This window comes from Oenanthe melanoleuca, chromosome 4, assembly GCF_029582105.1.
Source record: "Oenanthe melanoleuca isolate GR-GAL-2019-014 chromosome 4, OMel1.0, whole genome shotgun sequence".
NCBI lineage: Eukaryota > Metazoa > Chordata > Aves > Passeriformes > Muscicapidae > Oenanthe > Oenanthe melanoleuca.
The window spans coordinates 59,809,348-59,834,035 of record NC_079337.1 but is presented as its reverse complement, the minus strand read 5'-3'; the positions used below and the strand labels follow the sequence as shown (position 1 = coordinate 59,834,035).

Here is a 24,688-nt window from a genome sequence, read left to right as displayed (position 1 = left end):
GAGAGCTGATCTCTGTTCATTTCCATGTATTAGTTACAGAGCTGCCTACAGCTGCTTAAATTTCAGCACCACTTAAAAATCCTTTGAACCATATTATAGTCATGGGGTGGGTTATTTTGGGTTATGACTTTTTATTTTTTTAACAAAACTGTCTGATATTAAGCACACATTGCTTGATTAAAATAAACATTGGAGAAAATTTATGTAATCCAGTTCAGGATACACATCCAAGCCAATACTTTCTCTCACATATATATATATATATATATATATATATAAATAAGTCTATATTAATCTCAAATAAAAATAGAATGGTGATACTAATTTTATTACATTGTTATTTGTCTGGCTTTGTCCAATTCTTTCTTTCCTTTTCTTTCTTTCCTTTTCTTTCTTTTCTTTCTTCTTTCCTTTTCTTTCTGAAAGCACCAATAAATATGTCCTAAATCTCATCTAAATAAATTAGATTTTTGGGAGCTAGTTAGTCATTCTACCAGTCTTTTCCACCTCCAAGGGAACTGAAAACTGAAGAACTCCTCTTATGAAAAAGATCAAATAGTTCCAGAAGACTGAAGCACACCTTTCCCTAAGAGCCTCACAGTTACTTCAATGCAGTTTAATAAATCCCTTCTACAAAGGCTGTTGAGGGTGACCCTGCAGAAGGTTCTTAACTTTTTCTCTGCTGGACACCTCCTTTTATGATTGAGGTAGGAGAGAGGCTGTTCTTGCTCTCTCATACCATTTTCACATAAGTGATATAGTAGCACAGCAAACTACTTTTTCAAACTGTTTCAAATATAAGATGTCTTTACAACCTACTCAAAAATCTTATTTCCAAAGTCTTGACTCCCATCTGCTATTTCAACTCAGGACTGCAGGAAAGAAGTGGATGTTCTACACTGTCATTGTGTTTTGCATTTCAGTGGGCTTAGGTTTACTCTGATCACTTGAAACAAATTCTAAATAGCTCTGTGAGAATCTAGGAAGTACTTAGAGAAAACATCTTTCTAAGCATGCAGCACATTATGTGCTTAATAAGTGCAGCTAATACTTAGCAATTTGGTATACTGTTCTGATTTTGTTAGCTTCATCACTGTGTTCACAGGAAGCTGGCTTTGAAAAAAATTACCACAGAAAACAGTAGTAATACCTATTACTGGAAATAAAGTCTGGAGGTGTATCTCCTCCTCAATTTTCTTTGGCATATTTAGGGTTCAGATTTCCTTTAACTTGGCAAGCCTGGGCAAGGAACACTTATCCATGTGCATGCAGTACATTCACTCCCATATAATTACTTTTTGTTAATGCTCTGAAATAATTTTCTTTCATTTTAACATAGTCTCCAGGCCTGCAGACATCCAAGCACATGAATAACAGACTCCTAACTTCAATCAGATTACAACTGGGAATAAAGTACTTAGCCATGTGCAGCATCTGGTTGCAGAATTAAGATCATTCATCTCCTGAGTCTTCCTAGGAAGCTGTAGTATGAGATATCTGCATGTGGACTGTGTAGTCCATGCAATGGGGCTGCTTTACCTAAGATGAGCAAAAAAATTTTAGAATTCATAGGGCAATCCACACAGGTAATCCAGCAGCTCCTGCAGAAGGTATATCTGCTCCAACAATCACACTATTCACACACTGTGGCATTTGGAGGGGGAAACACAGTCTGTATAAGGAGTTCATTAACAGTTCAGGCTAAAAGGAAATGTGAGTCCATGTGTTTCATCAAAATCAAGGACTTTATATATATATATATTACCTTAAAAAATACATTGCATCTGATATTTGAGAGAGGACAGCATTTTGCAAGACCACTATTCTCTGAGCTTTACTCAACTATCTTGAAGTTTGATTTCTTTGATGTCTGCAAGTTTCATTTCATCAATGTGTACATAGACTCAGAACAAGGCATGATGTTAAAAACTTTACTGTAGTATGTCACGCTTTAGCCTAAATGCCTCATGAATTATCTCATGTATTTTTCTATGTCCACACACATTTATAGGATGTGTGTATTTCCAGCAGTAAAGGCATTTTCCAGTATTTTGCTAAGTACATTAAAAGCCTATTTTTAAATTTATAAAACCATTTTAAATTAAAAAAAAAAGACCCTACATTTTAAGCTGTTATTAGAAGAGGTAATGAACTTAATATGCTGATGTAAAAAGGGAAAATAGAAGACTTTTCTGAGTGTTTCTGAATGTTGTTTCTACCATGTTATCATTAATGTATTAAAACATGTACAAAAATGCATTAAAGGATCAGGAATATTTTCCTGCAGGTACTTAGAACCTAATAAATAATGAATGTGATGATTAACTACATGGGCAGAAGTACAGAGCATTACCAAGAAAAAAAACTGCATAAAACCTGGCCTTTGAATGGATATGCACCGTCGTCTTTAATACTTAAAAACCCACTTGAATATACTCAGTTGTGTGTGAAGAGAAAACAAAAGAAGCAAGCGTGCTTGAATTAATATTATATTTTCAAGTGAAACATTTAAATATCTCCAGGAGCAGCCAGGGCGTCTGGAGCGGGGTGGAATGGCGCGGGGCAGAGCGCAGCCACGCTCCTCAGCGCTGCTTCAGCAGCCACAGAGGCTTGTGCAGGTCCAGAGAGCTGAAGTACGACCACCACCAGGGCTTCTCCCTGCCCGCCGAGGAGCCTCCAGCCTGGGGCCGCCCGTGCTGGGCGTGGGGGTCAAACAGCTCCAGCGGGTCGCGGGGGTCGGGCGCGGCCTCCATGGAGCGGCGCAGCAGCTTGGCGGGCCAGGCCTCGGCGGGCCGCAGGACGAAATCCACGCGGCCGGCCTGCTTCATCCCGGCCGGAATGCTCACCCTCTTCATCACCCGGCTGTAGCCCGGCGCCTGGGCGCTGATGATGTGCGTCCCTGCGGGCAGCAGCCGCCAGTAGTCTCCGTCGGCAGCTTGGGAAAGGCAAAGCACAGCAAGGCCCGGCTCAGGTGCGGCCTCAGGGCTCCCCGTGCCCCGGGCACACACACGGCTCACACAGCTAAGGGCAGGCCGTGGGTGCGGGTATTTGATAGGAGGGGGAAATAACAGCAACACACTTCTTCTTGGGCAAAACAAGCACTTTATAGAAACCCAACCTATATTTATTTATAGGACAGCTCATGTATCTAAGTCAGGATAGCAGTTCATTGGGCAACAGCAGAAAACATCCCATGTCACGTACATCACGCACTGTCCCACGGTCATCACCAGGTGCTAATCTGTGTTTATTAATTCCTTTCTATTTATCATCCTGGGATGTTGGGAAAGCCTCACAGCCTGGGAAGGAAGCTCAGAACCTGAGAAAAGGCCTGGCTGAAATTTGCTCAGCAGTGTCCACACACGGCAGCAGCTCAGATTTTGGAAAATATTTGAAGGCAAATTCTAGATGACGGGAAGGGGCTTCGCCTGTGAAAACCTGGCCCTTGGGAGCTAATGGAGTAAAATTCACATATAAAATGGCAGTAACTGCTGTTCTGGTATCACAGGGAAGAGATGCTTTCCTTCATGCTGCTTTTCCCAAGGGTACAAGGAATAACTCCCAAAGAAATTAATTTAAAACTGCATGAAACTTAAGAAAGTGAAATCAGAATCCAGGCTGCAATATATATACATATATATATTTAGAATGTCTAAGGAGCTAAGAAATCCCTTTTTTATTAAATTACATTCAATTACTTTGCAGACATTCTTGCATGTAAGTCTATGGAGCTGGAACTACAGCTGGTATAAATTGCCATTAGTGTAAAATGGGTGTAAATTTCCTCCAGCTGAAGGTTAGACCCTGGAGGCAAAAGCAGGGAGCCTTAAAACTGAAAAATTTATTCATCATTTTATATTTTCTTTATTTTGAACGGCAAGTCTCTTAGCTCAGTAGTATTAATACTATTTTCTTGTGGAATTTCTTAGTTCTTTTTAACGCTAAAATCAAAAAACTTTTTAACCATATGACATTTTTAAACCCACCTAACTCAGAACAAATACTCTTTCCTAGAGTGTAAACATATTTTTATTTAATTTTTATTCCTTTAAAGGTCCATTGCCAATGGGAAGCCACTGTCTGGGAAGAAGTTTGAAAAAGACCCTAATTCATGCCAGAGTCTCCCAGCAGCCTCAAGAATCTCCATCTTCTCCACTATTGTATCCCCTCTAGTACTAGTTTTTTTGAAAGCTGGAAAACATCCACTACATTATAAGCCATTCTGGCTTCCTAAATTGATTCAACAACTATCATTAGAGCAAAATGTAACTATTCATATCTTCTATTTTGCACTTCTATGGCCTACCCTGTTCTCACTGAAATCAATAATAAAAAGAAAGCATTGATTTCAGTGACAGCCTAAGAGCTCAGAACTTTATGACTGTAAAAAATAACAGTTTTATTTGCACCAATATATGTTTATCAGTTGGTAACTGGTATAAAGTGGACATAATTCTAAGTTCTAATAATACCTGTACAAAAATTGCACAAATTTATGCGTTTCTACATGAACAAGAAAGGTTGTGACCTTTCAATTTCTGCAATTATTCTAGTTCTGAAAATCAGAGAGGATCCTATTGTACTACCTATGTTCACAATATCTCATTAACTAACTAATTCCATCAAGGCTCCAGATCTCTGCATGCTGAGTAACAGCCTCTGAGCAGAGCTGTTGCCATATTCCCCCAAACACTGGCTTTGGTGGACAGCAGACTCTTCCAGGTGAAACTTTCCACATCAAGAACTCCATCATCCCAGAGACAAGACAGATTTAGCAGCCAGCTTCTTCTAGAACAGAACTCCCACCTGAGCCTTCAGTTTTTCATTGAGGTGCCATTTCTACCAAACATGACAATACTTTTGCAGGTTAAGCTCTCAGTACTTTCACTCTACCAGGAAAAATCTTAAACTAAAAATCTTACCTGTAGTGACATCGTGCTGAATGCCCCTGACTGAAATACGAGCATTTTTGATTGGGTTGCCAAACTTATCAGACACAATTCCTTTTATCCCCCGATGAACCTGGCAAAGCAAAGCAAAGTTGGATGGGAGTCACTTATTGCAATACCACCTCCTCATCACAAGGAAACCTTTGTAGAGAGGAAACAATTGTCAAAAAGTTCAACCATCTAGAGGCTCTCAGGAGATAATGCCCTTTCAGATCACATTCCCTGTTTAGGGAGGTCCAAGGGCTCTAAGGGAATGGGATAATGGAACCAGAGCTTTTTTGGGATAGGTATGTGGCTCTGCATTGAGAGACCTTTCTCTGCACAAATCACTGGCACCTCACAGTCTGACCACAGTATTTGAGGACTGTTTCTGAAAGTCTGCCCTGGACACAGAACAACAAAGAAATGAAAAGTTAAAGCTTTCAAAACCAATGTGATGCTCTGAACACAATGAGAAGGCATCACTTCAGGTACTTGTGGCTCATCATCACTCTGCTGCCTACACTTCACTGCCTGTCAGAATGTCATGACAGCAGTGTGTATGATACTCATTTTCCCTTCTCTACAAGCACAGAACTGAGCTGCTTGAGCTGTTGAGAAATGTGCTTGGTGACAAACTAAAGAGCAATGTGAATGCTGTCATACAAGGAGGTATAAAAACAGTTGTATTGGAATAAAATTTTAAAAATAGAAAAAAATTTTGAACTATTAAAACATTAAGCCTCTTAAGGTTCTCTTTTTACAGTATTCCAAATTTAAAATATTTTATATCTGGAAACCTATATGATCTTTTTAAGAGAAAAATAATTTCATTTTGATTTTTTTCTCTGAATAGCTACCACTAACTTGAGTTGTTCTTTGCTTCCCTTCCCCACCTTCTTTTTTCTCTTCCTCTCACTTTCCCTTCCCCTTGTCAGAAAAGAAGAAAGGAAAAATACCACAAAGCATCAAAACAATGGGAAAAACATATTTGCTTTTCTATTGGAATATAAAGATGTTTAAAATAACCATTAAAGTATCCAACTTTACAGTAATTGATAATATAAAGCTTGAAAAAAAAAAAAAAGTCTAGACTAGTGAGAACAGTTTTTAATCTAAGGTGAGACTGTTGCCACTGCTCTTGTTAAGCAGCTGCTCCATTCTGAGTGAAGCTATTCAGGTTTAGGAAGGTTTAGGAACAACTCAATATAAGGATTTGAAAACTATCCCTTATAATGAAGCACTGCAATTGGCTTTGCAGCATGAACTTGGGGATTTGTCATATGGATAGAGAGTAAATATGGTCAGAAGAGTCATCTTAGACTCAAATTCAATTTACAATGTAGACATACTCAAAGTTGTATGACCTCATCCAGTTTCAATAATAATTTTGCAATTATAAAATGACAGGATAAAAATGACAAAACTTCTTTAACCATTTTGCTTTGGTTTGCTATAGTAAATTTATTATATTTCATTTTCCCCCAAATTGGTGTCACGAGTTGGCTGGGGTGTTTTGATATTGCTTCTGATGGGGGAACAGAAGAGCGTTTAGGAAAATGAATTCTACTTCTGTGTGTTAAGGCAAGTAGATTTGTACACACACCAAACAGCCTGGTATATATCAGAATAAGAAAAGTTTGAATTGGTTATGGCAGATTTAATCCTTATCAGGGGTAATTCAGTCATCCTTATCTGCAAAGTTGTTTTGCTTACTGTCCTGCATTTACTCAAAAAGCTTTTCCGGCACAGACTTCTACAGTATCTCACACTATAAAATCTTTACATCTTGAAGACTTCAATTGTAATATATATGGATTTAACCCAGCTCCATTTGGATTCACTAAAACTCATTTTCATCAGACAGCTGTAAAACGAAATGAGTTTGGTGGTCTGTACTGCAGACTTTATTGAATGATAATACTTACCACAAGTAGCAAGAGGTTGCTTAGAAGGGCCATAAAAACACTCCTAACAATTTTAAATTACTGCATACTCTATCAAAATAAGGCATGACAGAAAGCTAATCTACTAATGGCTGAGAGAAAGATGAGCAACTTCTGTTTCTGTGCTCACTTACTTATTGTCAGTGAGGTATTTGTTTTTGCTGAGCTTTAAACTATTATTAAAAATGACATTTAAGTGGTATGTTTTAATGCTCAGAGACATACAGTTCTTTAGAAGATTTGGCTTCAGATATTTAATAACTACTTTCATAAAAAAATCAAGATGGGAAATGTGTAAATGGAATTTCTAGCAAGATTTTAGCTGAATCTAAATTTCTTGCTGTGGGACAGTAGGGTTTGGAACACAAACATGGAACATGGAAAGGAAAATTTCGGGAAGATCTCTGGAGAGCAGATCTTGTTGCTTTAGTTTTCAAGTGGAAGGTTGATTCATACTTTTCTGAATATTCAGGTTTTCTCTGGTGTTAAATTTTTGACAGTTGATGAATATTGCTGTCCAAAGTAGATAATTCCCTTTCTCACTGTTTTCAAAACCTTTTCAGTCCTCAAGCTCAATCCCTCCTGCAGCATAGACAAAATACCACCTGCATGTCCTGCTAGACAAACTGAGGCACTGGGACCTGGAGGAGTGTGGTGATTGATTCAGCATCATCTAACCAGGAAAACAGCAAAGAAATTACTTTTGACAACAGAAGAAAAAGAAAAACAGAAAGCAAAAAGATCTGTAAAAGCAGAGCAGTACCATTTCCATGTAATTCAGAAGGGCACCTTTGTTTTCATGCCAGATTGTAAACAGTTCTTCCTCCAAAGGAAACTTTTCACATCCTACCTCCACAGTAACTTCAAAGCAATTTGTGTGAAGGTAATTAAAATCTGCCATACCTGTAGGTTTAAAAAGACAGAGAGCACATGAACAGCCATGTAGCTTTTAACTGGAGCTTTGCTGCTGCAGTCAGCTGAATGCCATCCCCATGGGTGTGGGTTATTACACTGTAAAAAGTGCTTGCTAATACATAAAAAGTGTTCAACAAATTCAGAATTCTACAACTTGTTTCAACTGTAAATTAACTAATAACAATGACACTTCTTTCAGGCAAAAAAGCATAATTTTACATTATTATTCACCTGGCCAAGAAGCAGCAATAGAACAATAAAAGATTGGTTAATCACAGTAATTGTATAATCGGCTGTATTGGAGGTGATTGCCAAGGGTCACCAGAACAGAAATGACCTTTTGCCATTATTATGTTCAAAACTGTTTCTGTACAAAAGACATTGGATATAATTTTGGGAAGAATGTAAGCCAAAGAGATCTAAACCTAATTCTCATGCATGCCCCAAAGCTTTCCAAATGTCTAGTTGCAACATAATTATTTAGGGATCCAGCTGAGTCCTATTGGAAAACACAACTGAAGCACTGCTGAAAATTTATGAACACTGATATTTTATCCATGCCAGTATTGAAGGAATTCTAAAGAAAACAAATACTATTATTGAGGAAATCAAATTAACAACGGAAGAACAAATGAATTGGGTGTTTGTCTCTGTTGTAGTTTACCCTGAAAAAAGAATTTATTTAAGCAGATGAGAAAGCAGCACAAGCATAGTCTTCAAGGTGGATTCAGATTCATGCTGCTAAGGAGTGAGAGCATAACATTAAGCATTTATTTTTAAACTTGAAAATAAAAATATTATATGATATAACAAATTTTGCCCTTGCATAACTTGTTAATTTTCCTCAAGTCCCATTGGAGTTGAATGCATCCCATGTTATCTGCATAAAACATTACCAACAATGGATTTTGCTACTTAAACCCCCTACAAATTATGTCTTGCAGGGTAGGACTTTAACCAAACTGAAATGAATAAAATAATTTTGTTCAAACCCTGGTGTCTTATAAAGGTCACATAGAGGTTTTACCTCACGTGATATGATGGTAAAGTGGTTTTACCTCCAGTGAAGCTGTACCACTCAGCACCATTTATAATACCTCCACGTTTTACAAAGTTCCCTCCACAGCGGAGCTCGGACCGGTCCGAGATGACGGGGTGTGCATCTGCATAGGCCTTAGCCAGCATCTTGAACACCTGCAACAGACAGGATTGAAAGCTGTTTGCTGTTACAAACTGAAAACTTTGCCATTGCTGTTATTAACTATTGCTCTTGTGAGTCCAGACAATGAGCCACCCTGTGTCCTTGAGACTGAAGAAGGTGATGAATTGCTCTGCAAGAAAGTTTCATTTGTCTCTAAGAAATTCTGATTTATCTTCTTTTCTAGGGTTCTTCTCTGCAATCAAATATATTTATCCAGGGACAGCGACTGGATTTTTTGGCTTCAATCTACCACCTCGGGCAGGAGCAGTGGACATTTTTGGTTGTCCCAGGTTTTCAAGTTTTAAAGTTGAAGTTTAGGCCTCCTTTAGGTTTTGATTTAGCTTTTGATATTTTTTTAAAAATACCTATATTGCCTTCAGCCCTACTAAATCTTCACACTGAGTTTTGCTGCTTAAAATAGTCAGTGTCAATTTGCTTTGCACTTATCACTCACACAGGAAAACCTGCCAGTTTGATCTCAGAGACAGCTGCTTATGTGTGGGGCAGAAACCATTCCTAAAAAGTGAAGGATAGGATGTGGTGATGTAGGATGTCACCACTGATTTCCAAAGAGTGTTGTCACTGATGAAGAGCAGAGCAGTCACCACACAGAAAGGAACAGTGGCAGAACATGTAGTGAAGACAGAAGAAAGAGCAGTTATCTGAAGAAACCCTTTATTTGAATCATGCTCCTGTCCTTTTTCTCCAATGGTTATTCCAACTTTGCACAAAAATCCTCCCTCTCCTTTTTGTTTATTTGAACCTCATCTGCTAAGGCTAGACTCTCAGATTTCAACAATTAAATTACAGCAGTTATCAGATGCTACTTGATCCTACTATTCATTATCATGAGTCTCATTCCATATTCCTTAAGACAACGTGTGCAAGAAGTTTGGTGGCTAAAACCCTAGTTTAAGAAGTGATCCTAAAACTTTATCCTAGTGTTCTTATCAAGGATAAAGACCAAAATGGCAAGGCATGCAACATTGATTAATATTTGTGATTGTCTCTAATAATAACACAGCTGGGCTAATTATGGGATCAGGTAGGTGAACAAGGAAAGGTGGAAAGAGAGTTTAATATGAGTGTAAAGACACTTTACTGAAATACCTCTGATGACCAGACACTAAAAATCCAGACTTAATATAAAATACTTTTGCAACTCCCTTAAGTTTCTATGTGGCAAAATATTGCTCAGACCAGAAAATTAAGTGTCCTTCAAAGTTTTGCTGAAAAAAATAGATGTTAGTTAAATATGTTAAGAAGAACTTTTGCTGCCAATAGTTCAGTGCCAGGCTCAATATTCTTAATTTCTACAGGAATTAGGGTTCCAGTTCTGAACCTTCCATGGAAGGTATTTGATATAAAGTTTAGAAGGTGCCTATGTGAGTTAGGAGTATGATCATCACCTTTTACAAAGACATCTGCAGATGTCCTGTTTCCAGTGACCAAGCCTCCTCTTGTTTCACACCAAGAGGCGTAAGGTTTTTGCCTGGCCACTAATTCAAGTGAAAGTAGACAAGTGGTAGTGAGAAGAGAAAGTGAGAATTCCAAAAGCAAGTGAAATATATTAAAAAAAAAAAAAAAGAAAAAAAAAAGAGTTATACTTAAAAAATTAAATAATTAAAAGTTCCTGGAAAACAACACATTTGTTATCACTTAGAAGCTAATGAATGACCAATTATGGACCTCAAGGAAACGGATTTTTAAGTATAATACAGAGAGACAAAAAGGGGGAAACAGAGGAATCCTTGTGACTCTGGTAGTGTGAGGTTTCACTCAGTAAAGTGAGGTCAGTGCTGTTACCTCAGCCAGCACTTTTACTCCACTGACCATCACAGGCTGGGTTTTCAGGGGGAGGGAAGGGAATGTTTAAATTCAAAGGGAGTAGACTTGGTGTGGATATTTCTGCTCTGGTGAGCAGAGGCATCAATTTTTCACTTTTAGCACAAAGTGTTAAAAACATCCACTCCACGGAACCCGAAATATGGGAAAGTTTTTAATTAGGTGGGCTGAACCAGATGCAAGAATGTGAGTGTAAGGCCATGGTCCAGCTTTGAGACTCCTTGCTCTCAGCCAGTACTGACCCAGGTTGTGGTGCAGGCCAAAAAGAGATTGGAAACCTGCAGTGCCTTGGAGCAGAGGAAAGAGAGAATCCTTGTGCTTCCACACGTGCACAATGATGGACACAGGGAGGTGGAAGCACAGATACATTTTCAAATGGGGACACATGGTTTGAATATATTTCTCAAAATTTGATTTTTTAATATGTGGCTATCATCTGCTCTGCAGCATTTCACCCTGGTCTGGAAGCTTCTTTTTGCACAGGAAATGCAGCAGGTCAGCATTGAGAGCAATGGTTATGGCCAATGTATGGCAGATAACCAAACTGCTGTATTTTGGCATGCAGGTTCCCTGACAGCAGCAGCTGTAGATCACATTACTTAAATGCAGGTCACTTCACAGGTACAGGTTTTATATCTTTCTGTGCAAAATTTAAAGTGACACTGACAGTGCTGTTAAGGTTCCTGTGATGAGCCATTTGCAAAATTGGTTTTTCATTGAGGACATCCCCAGCCCTCCCCTGTATGTTCTGAACTTCCAGATTTGTAGCCAAATTCCCAGACTGTGCAGTCACTGACTATGCAGCAGTCACCTGTGAAGGGTTCCCTGCAAACCAGGTGTGCCATCAGGGTTTGTCCAACCCTGCACCACACTGGGATGGAGCCCTTGGTCTGTGTGGCTGCATCCTCTCACTCAAAACACACACACTGTCCCTGAGTGGAAATGATGGAAGTACTGGAAGTATTTCCATTCCAGGGGTGAACTGCTTGATAAAGCACACATGGCAATATTCCTTCACCACCTATGCATAGGATAGCCCAGGCAGTGGGATGTGAAAGCACAATTTTATAATTTCCCCCAGTGCAGAGCAAGAGGTCCTGCAGCTTCCATTAGCCCCCACCAGATATTTCTTACCCAGGCTTTTTGCTGTGCAGGGCCTGGTTAATTTTACTGCTAAATCATTTTCATACACACGTAGTCAGCAGGCATTGTACAGCTCAGAAGAAATGGATTGATACAGAAAATGTTTAACAGTCATTCATCTTTAAATATTTAATATGTGTTCAGGAGAACTGTCATTTCAGAAGAAGTCAGCCTAGAGATATGCTCAAAGATAAAGGATGCTTCAAGTCAAAGATCAACTTCTGACTATTTTCAACTGCTCTTTGTTTATATAAAGAACCACTGTTCTTAAGAGGCCACAGACATTTTTAGCACACGCTAGAAGGTTGAATAGCTGGCTGTTCTCCTGGTGGGCATGTCAGCAATGAATACTAGATTGAGGAAACCAAAGGGAAATAGGAAAGATGGCAAAAAATTTCACAGAAGATTTACAGTGAGTCCCAAATGAGAAACTTTCCAGGGACAAGAGGGGGAAACCGATCCCATTCCTCTGACCTGGAATAAATGTTACAAGGCTGCCACCATATGGCAAAGAGTCTCTTTTCCCCAACTCCTTCTAGATTCCACAGGAAAATAACACTGCTGGTCAGGCTTGTTCCTTTTCTTCTGGAAACCACTGTGTAAAAATATCACAACCAACCTCCTTTAAAAATTAAAACTTGGATTTTCCTAAACTGTGCTTTATGAAACCATATTTGGCCTCCCAAAACATAGGTAAATCTTTCAATACCAAGCTGATAGTGTGTAAACAATTCTATATCTTAAAGTACATTAAATGTATAAATCAGTCACATAATATTCTGAGTTGGAAGGAATCCACAAGGATCAACTCTAAGTCTTAAGTGAAAGGTCTCTGTGGGGGTTGAACATTTGACCTTGGCATTATCAGCACCAGCTCTACACAAATGAGCTGATATCATGATATATATATATATGTATATAAACCTGAATTATGTATATACATAGTGTTTTACTTTTTTTTGAGTCTTTTTTTATGTCTAAGTACTACTTAGACTCATAAAGAAGAAGGTGAAGAAGAGACTTCCACTCTAAAACTTCAATCTTGTTTTTTATATATCGTTATATTCTAAAACTTTAAATTTTAAATTTTCTACTACATGACATCACACACTTTTATTCAAATTACACAATAGTGATCTTAGTTCTGTTATTTAATTTTGGAAGCCTTCTCCATGGCCTCAGGTTAAAAGCTGTGCTTTTCTGAGGGTCAGTACTTGTTAGCACAGAAAGTTTAAAATTCTCTGTATCCAGGGTTCCAACATCTACATATGTTATTTATTACACATTTAATAAATACATGCATACATACACATACATGTACATGATCTAAATTAATCAAAGTTTGTTATTTATTAAAAGTAAATGATTCCATAGTTCCACAAATAGAACCACATCCTAACCCTGCAAAAATAATATTACCTTCTCATCAGGTGTAGGGGAGAACATCTTTTCTTCCATAGGATGCCTTGAATAGTCATAAGGATAGGTCACAACCAGCTCACCCCCATGGAGGCTGGCAGAGAGCACAAATGGGATGGACCTCATCCACTTCATGACTGCTTTTGTTTCAGGGGCCACCTGAAATCCAGGGGAAAAAAAACAAAAAAGCTGTGACTAGCCATGAATACAAAGGGATTTTATCCTGGGCAGGATGAAGCCCAGTGGAGAAGAGATTGTGTTGAAAGGAGAATATTGAAACTTTTTGTCTCTTCCATCCCAAAAGTTCCTTGGGGCAGAAAATCAGTTTTCTCCAGGGTATGAATGATACACATTTTTCACTGTGGAGAAACTGGAACAAAAAAAAAAAAAAAAAAAAAAAAAAAAAAAAAAAAAAAAAAAAAAGAGAAAATTTGGAAGAAGAAGAAGAAACTTTTTGTTACAGGGACATTTTCAGATGATGCAGTACTTTAGGCTGGAATTTTATCACTACTTGCCTAACTCCCTACCTAATTTCGTTTCTGAATCAGCAGGATTGACTTTGAATGGATAAACTGGAACTGGGGGATAAACTTGCAATTCTCATCACTTGTTGAAGATATATTTGCTACCCTTGGGTCCAGGTTAATCTGTAAATAAATGAAAACTAATGCATGTAAAGCACAGCACTGCCTGCGGTTTGCCTGCTGTGAACTGTGGCAGATAAGTCACCAAATTTAGGGGTTTTTGACAGTCCCTCCTCAGTAACAGCGGCCAAGGGAGAGGGCAGCAGGCTCCAGGAGATGCTCAGGCCATGCAGAGGCTCCTTCAGCCCGTTTCTGAGCAGTTCCTTGTGGGACCTGCTAGTTCATTCCTAGGGATAACAGTGGCATCTGGTGGCCGGTCCCTGCAAGCCCAGACTCACACCAGGGCCCCTGGAGACCTGAGGTTCTTTTCTTTGCAGCTAGGGGAATTTACCTGAGCAGGGTAACTGCTCATCTGGACCCTGCACAACTGCAGCTAAGCAGGGTTTATAAGAATAAGAAATGTCTGTTGTGATGAACTTAGTCCAGCAACTATTTAGGGCTGCTTTAAGGATTGCTCATCACCCTTTGCTTTTACTCCATCAGCTGTCAGAAAACCAGGCAGCCAGGGATCCCAAGGGCCTAGTGACTAATAGTGTACAGGGAAAAAACATTCAGAACAAACAAGAGAAAAACTATCAAACCATCCGAACACAGCCCCTAAAGACCTACATATTTGTGTTACAACAATAGTAACTCCTGTTTTCTTTGGATTAGTCCCTAACCTGCTATTGTTAAAAAAGACCTTTGGAGATCCACAAACCCAGGTGTGGAGCAGAGAAAAACACTGTGAAGGTGAGAAAGCCAAGGAAAAAGCCATGTCTAAACATAGCTTTACCTGGAATTATTTACGAAGATATTGCCCTGTCTACTCCTGACCCAAGCAGGAGACAACCTCCCCACAGATGCCATAGTTTCTAACTGAGTTTTAACTGAGTTCTTGTTTTTGGGTTTCCTTAAAATGCCCTTCTGTAGCTATTGATCTGAACTAGTGCCTTTAGCCACTGCAAGTGTGAAAGGCTGTGCCTTCTACTAGGGAAGAAATGGGATCCTGAGTTTCCCACTGCTGCAAAGTGAATCATTAAATCAGTGGTTTGTGATTAGTATGTGAACACAAGCCAGTTTGTGCCACTGATCCCCAGGGAAACAGGTCAGGTTCTGCCTGAATCTCTGTGTCACAACCCTTTCAACTTTGCATTATAAAAGGCAAGTCAAAAAATGGGATGCAACAGGTGAAGTCTGATCAACTAAGGAACACAGAAATGCACTTTGCACACCAGAAACCTATTCAAGGCATTTTTTTACATAACAGGGAAGATTAAACACAGAATTTCCAGGAAGAGCATGACATGAAAAAAAAAAAAAAAAAAAAAAAAACAAACAAAAAAAACCAAAAAAAAACCAAAAAACAACAATTTAAAAAGGCAGATAAAGGACACTGCAAAAGGAAAGGACTTTTTGTAGTCTCATACACCCACTATGCAGAAGGAGAAGAAAGCAGTCCCCAGGCTTCCTGACAAGAAACAGTGTCCAAAGAATGGTACCTTCACCAAAGTATTTGTTTTTCTGGCCTTTGTACAGTGTCCTGGGATGATCTGATCATGATCTTTATCCTAGAAGTGCTTGGGACAGAACCAGCCACTTCCACCTGCACCCTGGGAGTTCACCATGTGAGCCCATCTCTTCTGAAGAGAAGACCCTTGTGGCTTGTAAGGGGCTGTAAGTGTCAGTGCCTGCCCCATGGATTGGGCACTTTGGGGTTTTCTCAGGGTGGTTGAGTACTGGAACAAGCTCACACCATCCAAGTCCACAGCACCAGCACTTCTGAGGAGGTTGCTGCCCCAAAATCCCATCAGCTCTGTGCCCTGCTGCAGCTGCCCCAGCTGCTGCTGCCCAGCCTGACACAGCATCAGCTCTGCTTTCAAACAGCAGCCCTGGGCCTTGGTAAGATTTTTAAGTTGTTTCTGCAATTCAGTGGACAAGAATAAAATGCATGGTTTTATTTGAGAGCTCCTGATTTCAGTCCTTCATCCTGATCAGCCAACTGGCTAAGCAGATACCTGCACAGGCCCCAAGACAGTGCTGTCTCACTGTGTCTTACTGGAGTGAATGTTGTGAAAAAACAGAACTTTCAATGTCACTATTTTTATCCTAGTAACAGTTCAGTGACATCCATGATTAAGGCTTTGAAATGAGCATATTCTGGTTCAGCTCCCCTGGATGATAGCAGATGTTATCTATGCCACTCTGGCCTTTGACTTTTCCTTTAATGTGGGTTTTGTGGAGTTTAATTTCTTTTTTCTTTTTTCACTTTTGCTTTTAAGTTAGATGAGATCAATTTTAAAGTACCCATCTCACAAGAACAATTCAGAGCACAACTAGAAAACAGCTAAATTATTTCTGCATGAGTACAGAGAAGGGCACTACCCTTTTCAAACCTGAATCTCATTTCTGTCTATTATACTGCAATTAGTCACTGTCTCCATGGCTTTCAAAGATTTCTTTTCCCCTTTTAAAAGCAGCCAGACTAATTTTCCTAAAGAGTATGCCAGCCTCCAATGGCATGCACTTCCGAATTTTGTTTGAACCAAGACAATTGAACTGACTATATTTCAGATGAAGCCTGAAGTCTGTCTGTCTGAGCCCTCAGACCACTTATTACACTAATTTATAAAAGTGGGAACAAAACATGATGCAGGAAGCCAGGCTTTCAGGGAGCAGGAGCTCTGGCTGAGAGCTTGCTTTCTGCTTCCTGATCTTTATACAATGCCCTGCAACACTCAGGTAATTACTTTAATAAGGCAGGTAACAAACACCATTGAGTAAATGAAAGGGGAGAGGCTGGTGTTGAAATATGCAACTAATGCTCCTACAAGCACAAAGAAACACTGTAAGAGCCATGGGTACAAAACTGAGGCTTATTAAGGGACAGCTGCCACTTACTGCCAGGTTTGTGAACCATAGGAAACTACATCCAGCAAGGAGATTTTTGTGGTGCCACCAAGGCCACAGGCCCACTGGTTCCCTCACTTACTCAGTAAAGCAAATGGATTTTTGAGATTTCTTGAGTGTTGTTTATGTGAGGACCAGTTTGGGGCCAGGAGAGCACCTAGGAGTTCCCCAAGCTGAGGAGCACCTCAGATGGCCACCTTATTTCTTCTTTAAAAACAAGAAAAGGTTTGCAGGAGAAGTGATGTATTTGTAACCCCAGGTCTGCACCCACGGAGGCAGAGCTCAGGCAGGCAGGGGTGGTTGGTGCCAAGGTTCCCTGGTCCCTTGTCTGTGACAGAAAACCCAGGGTGATGCTGCAGCTGGAGCAGAGCTGTGCTGGGAGCTGTGAGAGCAATGTTGGGCTGCCTCCACCCATCCCTCTATTAACTGCTGTGACATTACACAGCCTTTAAGAAAGCTAAATACATGGTTGTAGAAATAACTTCTGCAAGTGGCTGCCTGCTGTTGGAACCCAGAGGCCTGGGAGCTTTGAACTTTCTGTGCTTTGTGATGCTGGTCCCCACAAGAGCACTACTGTTAACTTGGGACCTTGGAAAGGTTCCAGATTTGAGTAGTGGAGTTAGAGTCACTGGTGTGTAATTAGAATAAAAATATTAAATGGTAAATGTTTTTAAAATACAGTAATAGGCAAGGGACCAGATGATGATCAGGTGTTAACTCTTTCTGTCTTCCTTCTTCTTTCAGGTAGTAGTTTTTGGTTGGATAGTTAGTGCTGCACTGCAGGTCACAGGTGTTTGGTCATTAAGTCAAAAGTATAAATAATATATTTGTTAGTTCTTTATTAAACTGTTTAGCTTTAAAAGACCTTGTAACTAGCTAGATTCATCTCCATTTTGCTCACTTCTAGCTGGTAGCTGAAAGTGTTGCAGAACTTTCTGTACTTTAGATAAAATTTAATAAATAACCAAGTCTGAACACGAGAAAATTAATCTCCTTTGTGTTTTTAATCCTAACTCTGAGTGAAAACAAAAAAATAATAAAGACAAGCCACTACTTAAGTAGTGCAGTTAACCCATTACAGCCTGCCACTGACCATCTCTCTCACAGGTCAGCAGAAGAAACAGGGCAGAAGCAGAGGAAGGAGGTTAGAGCCAGGAAATCCAGAGTTCCAGGGTCTCTGGGCTGCACAGTGTGAGACAAGCTCACAGTCTGCACCAGGCACTGCATAAAAATGGAGGTCAAAGACATGTTTGTCCTTCCTCAGTGCTGCCTGGGTCCTCAACCCTGCACCTCAGCACATGGCTGGAGGGAGATCTCCATCCTTTCCTTCCCTCGTTGGAGCAGGGGAAGGGTCTGAGGAGCCCTCCCTCTCAGGTGGAAGGATAATGTGTGATGAACTGACCACAGCCCCCATTCTCAGTCCCTCTGCACCACAGGGATGAAAGCAGGTATAGAATTCAGGTGCAAAATTAAGTCTGGGAAGAAGGCAGAGGTGGAGGGAAAGTGTTTTTAAGACTTCTCATTACTCTACTCTGATTTGATTAATAATAAATAAAATAGATACATATAATTTTCCTCAAGTGGAATCCGTTTTGCTTCTGATGTTAAATACTGACCAATCTCTCCCTGTCTTTATCTCAACCCAGGAGCTTTTAGTTATATTTTTAGTTATATTTTCTGTTCCCTGTACTGCTGAGAGGGGAGTGATAGAGTGGCTTTGGTGGGCACCTGGCATCCAACTAGGGAAACTCACCACAAGGGTGAATCAAAATCTCTCTGACTTTTCTCCTAAAATCGTTTTTTTCCCCTTTTCATTTGGCCTCAGGGTCTGCTCCACAGCTCTCAACCCTTCTTTGCCATCTGAGGCTCTGAACTCCACTTGCATTTACAGCTCACTGTTATGTGCTATTATTCAGTCAAAAGTTGAAAACTTTCAAGCTTCTGACCTTATAACCATGCAGAAATTCAGTGCCAGGGGTTGGGATCTGTGATTACATGCAAAAATAGAATAAACTACTTGAGTTTAGTTATGGCAGAAATTAGTGGTGTAATACACTGTGCATTACTGAGCCTCTTACAGCCTTGCCTCTTCATATGCACATTATCCTGAGGAAATGAGGTGCTTTTATCTAGATTTTACTACTTGAAATGGGGTACCAGAACACTGGGGCAGCATCAGGGATGCCTTTGGGATTTAGACCTGGCTTTACATAAGACTACCTGCAGCAGAGCAGGAACCTGAGGTATGATCTCTAAAATCTTCTGCTGACACAGATGCTGAAACAATCCTATTCCCCACCTGTCTGAGGCTTTGTGCCAGCAATAAATATTGAATCAGAATATAATTAGTTTAAAAGTAGAAGAAAAGCAGAGTTCCCAATATCTGAACTACTGATTTAGATTCCTGTGATTCCTGTTTCAAGGGCAGCTAAGGTCCACTTAGAGCTGTGCTGGGGGCTGCTGGGCTCCAGCAGCACAGGTAGGGCAGAGCTTTGCATTCCTGACATAACATTTAGCAGAGCTTAGTGATGATGAGTGTGAGGCCCTGTAGTGCTGCCTCCATCCTGCTCCCACCCTGCAGCAGCAACTTTCCCTTCCACACCTCTGCAGATGGACAGAGTGTTTCCACTGCTCTGTAGGTTACAGTCATTTATAAACATCTTCTCCTGATGAAGATGACACCCCACAGCTTTGCATGCAGCCTTTGTACATTTCCCATGGCAGAAACTCCTATTGCATCAAACCTGTGCAGGGCTTGGTGCAATCACAACCAAATCCATAAAGGCTTTAACAGGCACCAGAGATTTAAGTACTAATGATGAATCATTACACACTTGTGACCCCCTCATAACAGTCATTATTCTTAATCTAAACCAGCAAAATTCATATCATCCACACATTTTCCAAATGATTTGTGGCACCTGCTTCTTTGGCCAGACCTACACCATGATTTCCATGCCAATTCTCAGCCTGTCCAGTTCAGTCCTGCTTATAAAATCTGACTACAAGCAAATAACTTCAGAACAAGCAATCTCAGTCTCTCAATTCCTGAGCTGCTCTGCAGTATATATGATTTATGAAATGTGTAATTCATACCTTACCCCACCAGTAGGACTGTGGAATGGGGATGTGGTCCAGACGGGCCCCACGGATCCCAGCTCTTCTGTAAGCCTCGGATGTCAAATCTGGGAAATTTCTGTTCAGGTCCAAGTTCTGAGCTGTCTGTCGTCCAATGACCCATCCATTGTAACCAGCCCCCTATTTTGTCACACAGAAGCCAATTTCAGAATAGCTCCCTTCCTCAAAATAGCACTTTGTGGAAATTGATTAATCAAAGGGAAGTTTTAAAAGAAGTAAACTGAAAATGTCTGTACTGTTGAAAAACCCAAGCTTATTAATCAATCACATTTTGTCCCCGTGAATGTTAATGCACTAACTAGCATTCAGGAAGTGTTTCACTCACCAGTGATGTGACTCATGAGAGGAACACAGGAGCCTCTTGCTCAGAGCAGCATGCAGAGAGGGTTAGAGGAGAAAAAGAAAATACAGGTGATGGCCCAAGACAGAATGAGGCAGAGTGCAATAACCCCAGAATAATACAGCAGACAGAGCTCACCACATAAGCAAAAACAGAGAAAGAAAGGTCTGGTTTCACATTAGTGGTGGTAGAGAAAACAGAGGGGGAGAAATAAGAATGTCAGGTAACAAATAATAGAATCTTAGTTTTCACAGGTGTCCATCAGACATGACTTGATTTCTGAAAACTGCCATCCATTATGAAACTTTGACAGTACAGACAATATTCACATTGCATTAGGCCTACAGTTTTAAATGGGGGGACATAATCATATTATTAAACTGCATTTCCCTATAAAATAATGTGAGTCGTTATAGTGAGTCAGGGATTTTGTTCTAGAGCTGATAGCAGAGAGAATGCTAAGTGGGTGAAAAAGTAACAGTCATTCCCACATCATCACATACAGTCAGCAAAACTGACAAATATGGCTCTGATTTCCTCTTAGCTGTGCTCACATCATCTTTGGAGAGCAATGCACCACCAAAGCTGCCTGGGATTCTGGCAGTCAGTTATCAGTGTTCCCCCCTTTACATGACACTCCCCTCCCAGTTTATAATAAAACTTTTACCTCTTCTGCAGCCAGTTCATACCCATCAGGATTGAGGGAAGGCAGGAGATGAATTCTGGTGTTGTTAATCAAGGTCTGGATGCGAGGGTTGCCTAGAAGATATTCTGAACACAGATACTGTGCGAGGTATATCAGCAGTTCCTTCCCCACAACTTCATTTCCGTGCATGTTGCCAATGTACTTAAATTCTGGTTTGACTGTGGAATGTCAAAGAATGAGATGTTTTATTTGATGATACTGAGTGGCTTCCAAAATCAGACTAACCCAAGTTAGTTTTGTTTACACTGATTTCATGCACATATTCCTGCAAATAGCACAGCTTTTCTAGGTGAACTTCTCTCCATTAAACACCAGTTCAGCAACAGTTTAAATAGTGTGAAATAAAGTTAAGCCCAAACTATAAGGATTCCAAACCATAAGAGATGATCACTGCTTTGAGCTTTTGCTAGAGTCATCATTAACTGTGAGCAAAGGATGCTGAAAACAAGAACATCAAGCCATGGCTGGGAAAGAAAATACAGCCCTGGCACCCTGACCTACCTTGGGGCTTCAATGCCTTATTTTGTCACAGATCCTAGAAATGACCTGCAGATGTGTAATATATTACCCCTCTATCTGGAAAAGAACTTGGTTTATGCATAAAAAGGGGCTTTCAGGCTAAATAACCCTGGAATTGGCCCATTAGAAACATATAACTGTGCAATTCCCTGTAGTTATTCTCTCAATTTCCATCCTTAGAGACTGATGGAAAGTAGAAAATAGGTGCACTTTGGAGACACCCTTTCCTCTCTACCCCTTCATCTCTGCCTTTGATCCTGGCCAGCCTTGAGCTCTGGACACTGGAGGGGGCCTGGCACAGAGCTATTGTACCACTTGCTCAGGCTGGCAAAATCTCCAGCTCTGGAGTTATTTCTACCTCCTTTTATGCTGTCCTGAGCAGTATGAAGCAACAGGTTTAGAGAAAAATGCTAGGAAATGTGTTAAACCACCATTTTTTATCATGCCATATCACAATTTTCATTTAAAAACCTGATTCATAGACTATGTATTTTCCTGGCAAATGGAGTGCAAGCTTAAAAAGACACCTGCAACTTATTTTCTGTGAAAAAGAGACATATCCCCTGATAAGCCAGGAAAATACAAAGTTGGTCTTTGCTCTGTTAATGACATCTACTGGGACCTGATTAAGTTTAGAGGCACCTCAAAATGTCTCTAGACCATGCAAGGCAGCACAGCTGAATAAACAAAGTGACCAGTCCTTGCTGCCCTCTCTGAGTCCCCAGCAGCACAGCACACAGAGGACACAGCCTGACCTGGGATCATAATCTCAATAAAGTGTTAGGTCAGATGTAGTCCAGTTCTGCCACACTGCTGAGGCTGGAGCTCTCCTGGTCAGATGCAATCTGAGGCTCTCAGCAATGCCCAGAGCAATCCACCACATCTAGACAAGGATAGTTTTTGACCTGGGAATTAGTAACTGGGAAAAAATACCTTATGCTACCCTAGAAAGTGATCTGCTTTGTGAAGAATTTAAAACAATTAAAAATCTGCCTCTTGCTGTCTTTGTGATGAAACTACAAAATAGTGATTTGTACTATTTCCCTCTGCATAAAATTTGTGAGGACTCATATCCTAATGTATATATTAGCATCTATTCAGGGACTATGCTAAAATAAATTCCTGGTATCATCCACCTGCTACCCTGACAGATAAGCACTGACATGAATCTCTGTTCAGGAGGATTATTTTCTGTGCTGAATCATCTTTTTTTAGCATCAATGTCCCAAAGCCTTCTCAGAAAATTGGTGTATTTTAGGATGTGAAGGACAGTGAGGAAGTGGTAGATGACAGGGAGGGAAGTCAGTAACAGAAAAATTTCCCAAATTTGTACATTGGGCACAAATATATAACAGTGATATCACTGCAACCAGTGATACAAGGAACAGCATTACCAAGCATGGTCATGCACAGAGATCATAACAATATGAAATTGCTGCTGGGTTGGAATTTCTACAAGGAATCATCAACTCTCACTGTAACTCAGGAGCACAAGGGAGGAGAAATGTTTTGGAGCCCATGCTTTTTACAGTTTAAGTGATGCCCCAGTAAAAGGAGCTGTTTTCACTTGGGTAATCTGGTGTCCTGACCAGCACTGTGTAACTCACGCAATTCATGGTGTCCAGGCTTGGTGGAAAACTCAATCACAAAAAGATCCTTCCCCTCAAAACTGCGACCTATGCTGTAAGTTGTTGCAATGTGGGAGCACTTAGAAGCAGTCTTCTTCAGCGTGCTCACCATTTGGGAATAGGAATGGTGTTTGAACTGAATAAAAGTTGCTGGCAAGTCTGAAGGCAAATCTTCCTCAGCATCTACTTCCCCTGCAATGGAAAATCATAACACAGTGTATGAAAACCTGCACTTCTTTCCAAATTATCTTTATAAGCAGAAGAATGACAGAAAATAAAGCTGCAATTAAAATCTTAAATGTATATAGTACATCCCACACTTTATTGTGGCATGTTTTGTTTGCAAAATCCTACTAATGCATATGCACACTAACAAATATTTGTGCAGTCTCCAGTTAAAGCTGACTTTGGCATACTAGCTCATTTCAGTAACAAATTGTACAGATTTTTCCCTTGAAATCTGGTGAATCATATTTTTTATGAGATTAATCTGTCTTCAACTATCTGGATCTTCTTCATCCAAACAAAAATCTATGACAATCATTAATGAGAATATTTTAATGAGCTGTTAAGCTTGACAGGCAGTCACAGATTTATAAGTGCAGGAAAGTTTCAGTTTTTACATAAAATATTTCAAATATATAGACAGCTATCATACAGGACAAGGCTTTGCTAAACACATCCAATTATCTTGCTCTGAGCTGCCTGTCTTGATGCTCGTTTCAAATGAGGGAGAGAAATAGATACTTCTTGAGCACAGTTCAATTAAGTCTTTATAACAGGTGGAGCAAAGTTAACGACACATTACAGGGCTCTACAAAGACAGCAGGCTGAGATGAGAAGTGGAGAGGTTTTGTGCCAGGGACAAGCCAAGCTGGGTGAGATGGGACCCCCTGTGCAGACAAGTGTGCGGGCAGAGCTCCCTCCCCTCCTCACCTCGCAGCTTTGCCAGCGGGTCGAAGCACCCCTCTTCCTCCCCTGCAAAGAAGCGGTCACAGTCCAGGAAGTAGGGCCAGGCCATGTCTATTGCATCGAAGGCAGGAAGGCAGGCTCTTTTGAGGCTCTCGCAGACGTGCCTGCAGGGCTTGATGGCTTTGTCCTTGTCGCACTGCGGGGCCAGCACGGAGCAGCCCAGGAGCCGCAGGTCGGGGTTGCACTCCCCCTGCAGCAGGTTGTGCAGCACGCTGATGAGCAGGTACTCTGAGCTGTACTCTACCACCTCTCGAGACTTCTGATCCAGAAAATTGGGATACACCATCTGAGTGTAGGCAACATCAGTGCAGGAGCTCAGGGCAATATCCACGCATTTTGCTGTGAAATGGAGATGAACATAGGAAAAATAACCTTATTCACTGACATACTGAATAGACAAACAGAACATAACAAATGCCATGTCCAAGGAACTTATTCTTCAATTCTCAGGTAGG

At 40.4% G+C, this 24,688-nt stretch overlaps 1 protein-coding gene across 1 annotated transcript in view; it reads right to left on the bottom strand.

Moving 5' to 3' along the window:
• Positions 1-2,171: 2,171 nt before the first annotated feature.
• CPZ (carboxypeptidase Z) overlaps positions 2,172-24,688 on the bottom strand; it is a 35,782-nt gene continuing 13,265 nt past the window's right edge. The window contains exons 3-11 of the mRNA XM_056489644.1: positions 24,198-24,572; positions 23,241-23,453; positions 21,076-21,272; positions 20,027-20,188; positions 13,398-13,556; positions 8,848-8,983; positions 7,638-7,777; positions 4,923-5,022; positions 2,172-2,935 (exon numbers count right to left, since the gene is read on the bottom strand). Coding sequence (XP_056345619.1) covers positions 2,583-2,935; positions 4,923-5,022; positions 7,638-7,777; positions 8,848-8,983; positions 13,398-13,556; positions 20,027-20,188; positions 21,076-21,272; positions 23,241-23,453; positions 24,198-24,572 — 1,835 coding nt within the window. The 3' untranslated portion in view covers positions 2,172-2,582. The remainder of the gene's footprint in view (positions 2,936-4,922; positions 5,023-7,637; positions 7,778-8,847; positions 8,984-13,397; positions 13,557-20,026; positions 20,189-21,075; positions 21,273-23,240; positions 23,454-24,197; positions 24,573-24,688) is intronic.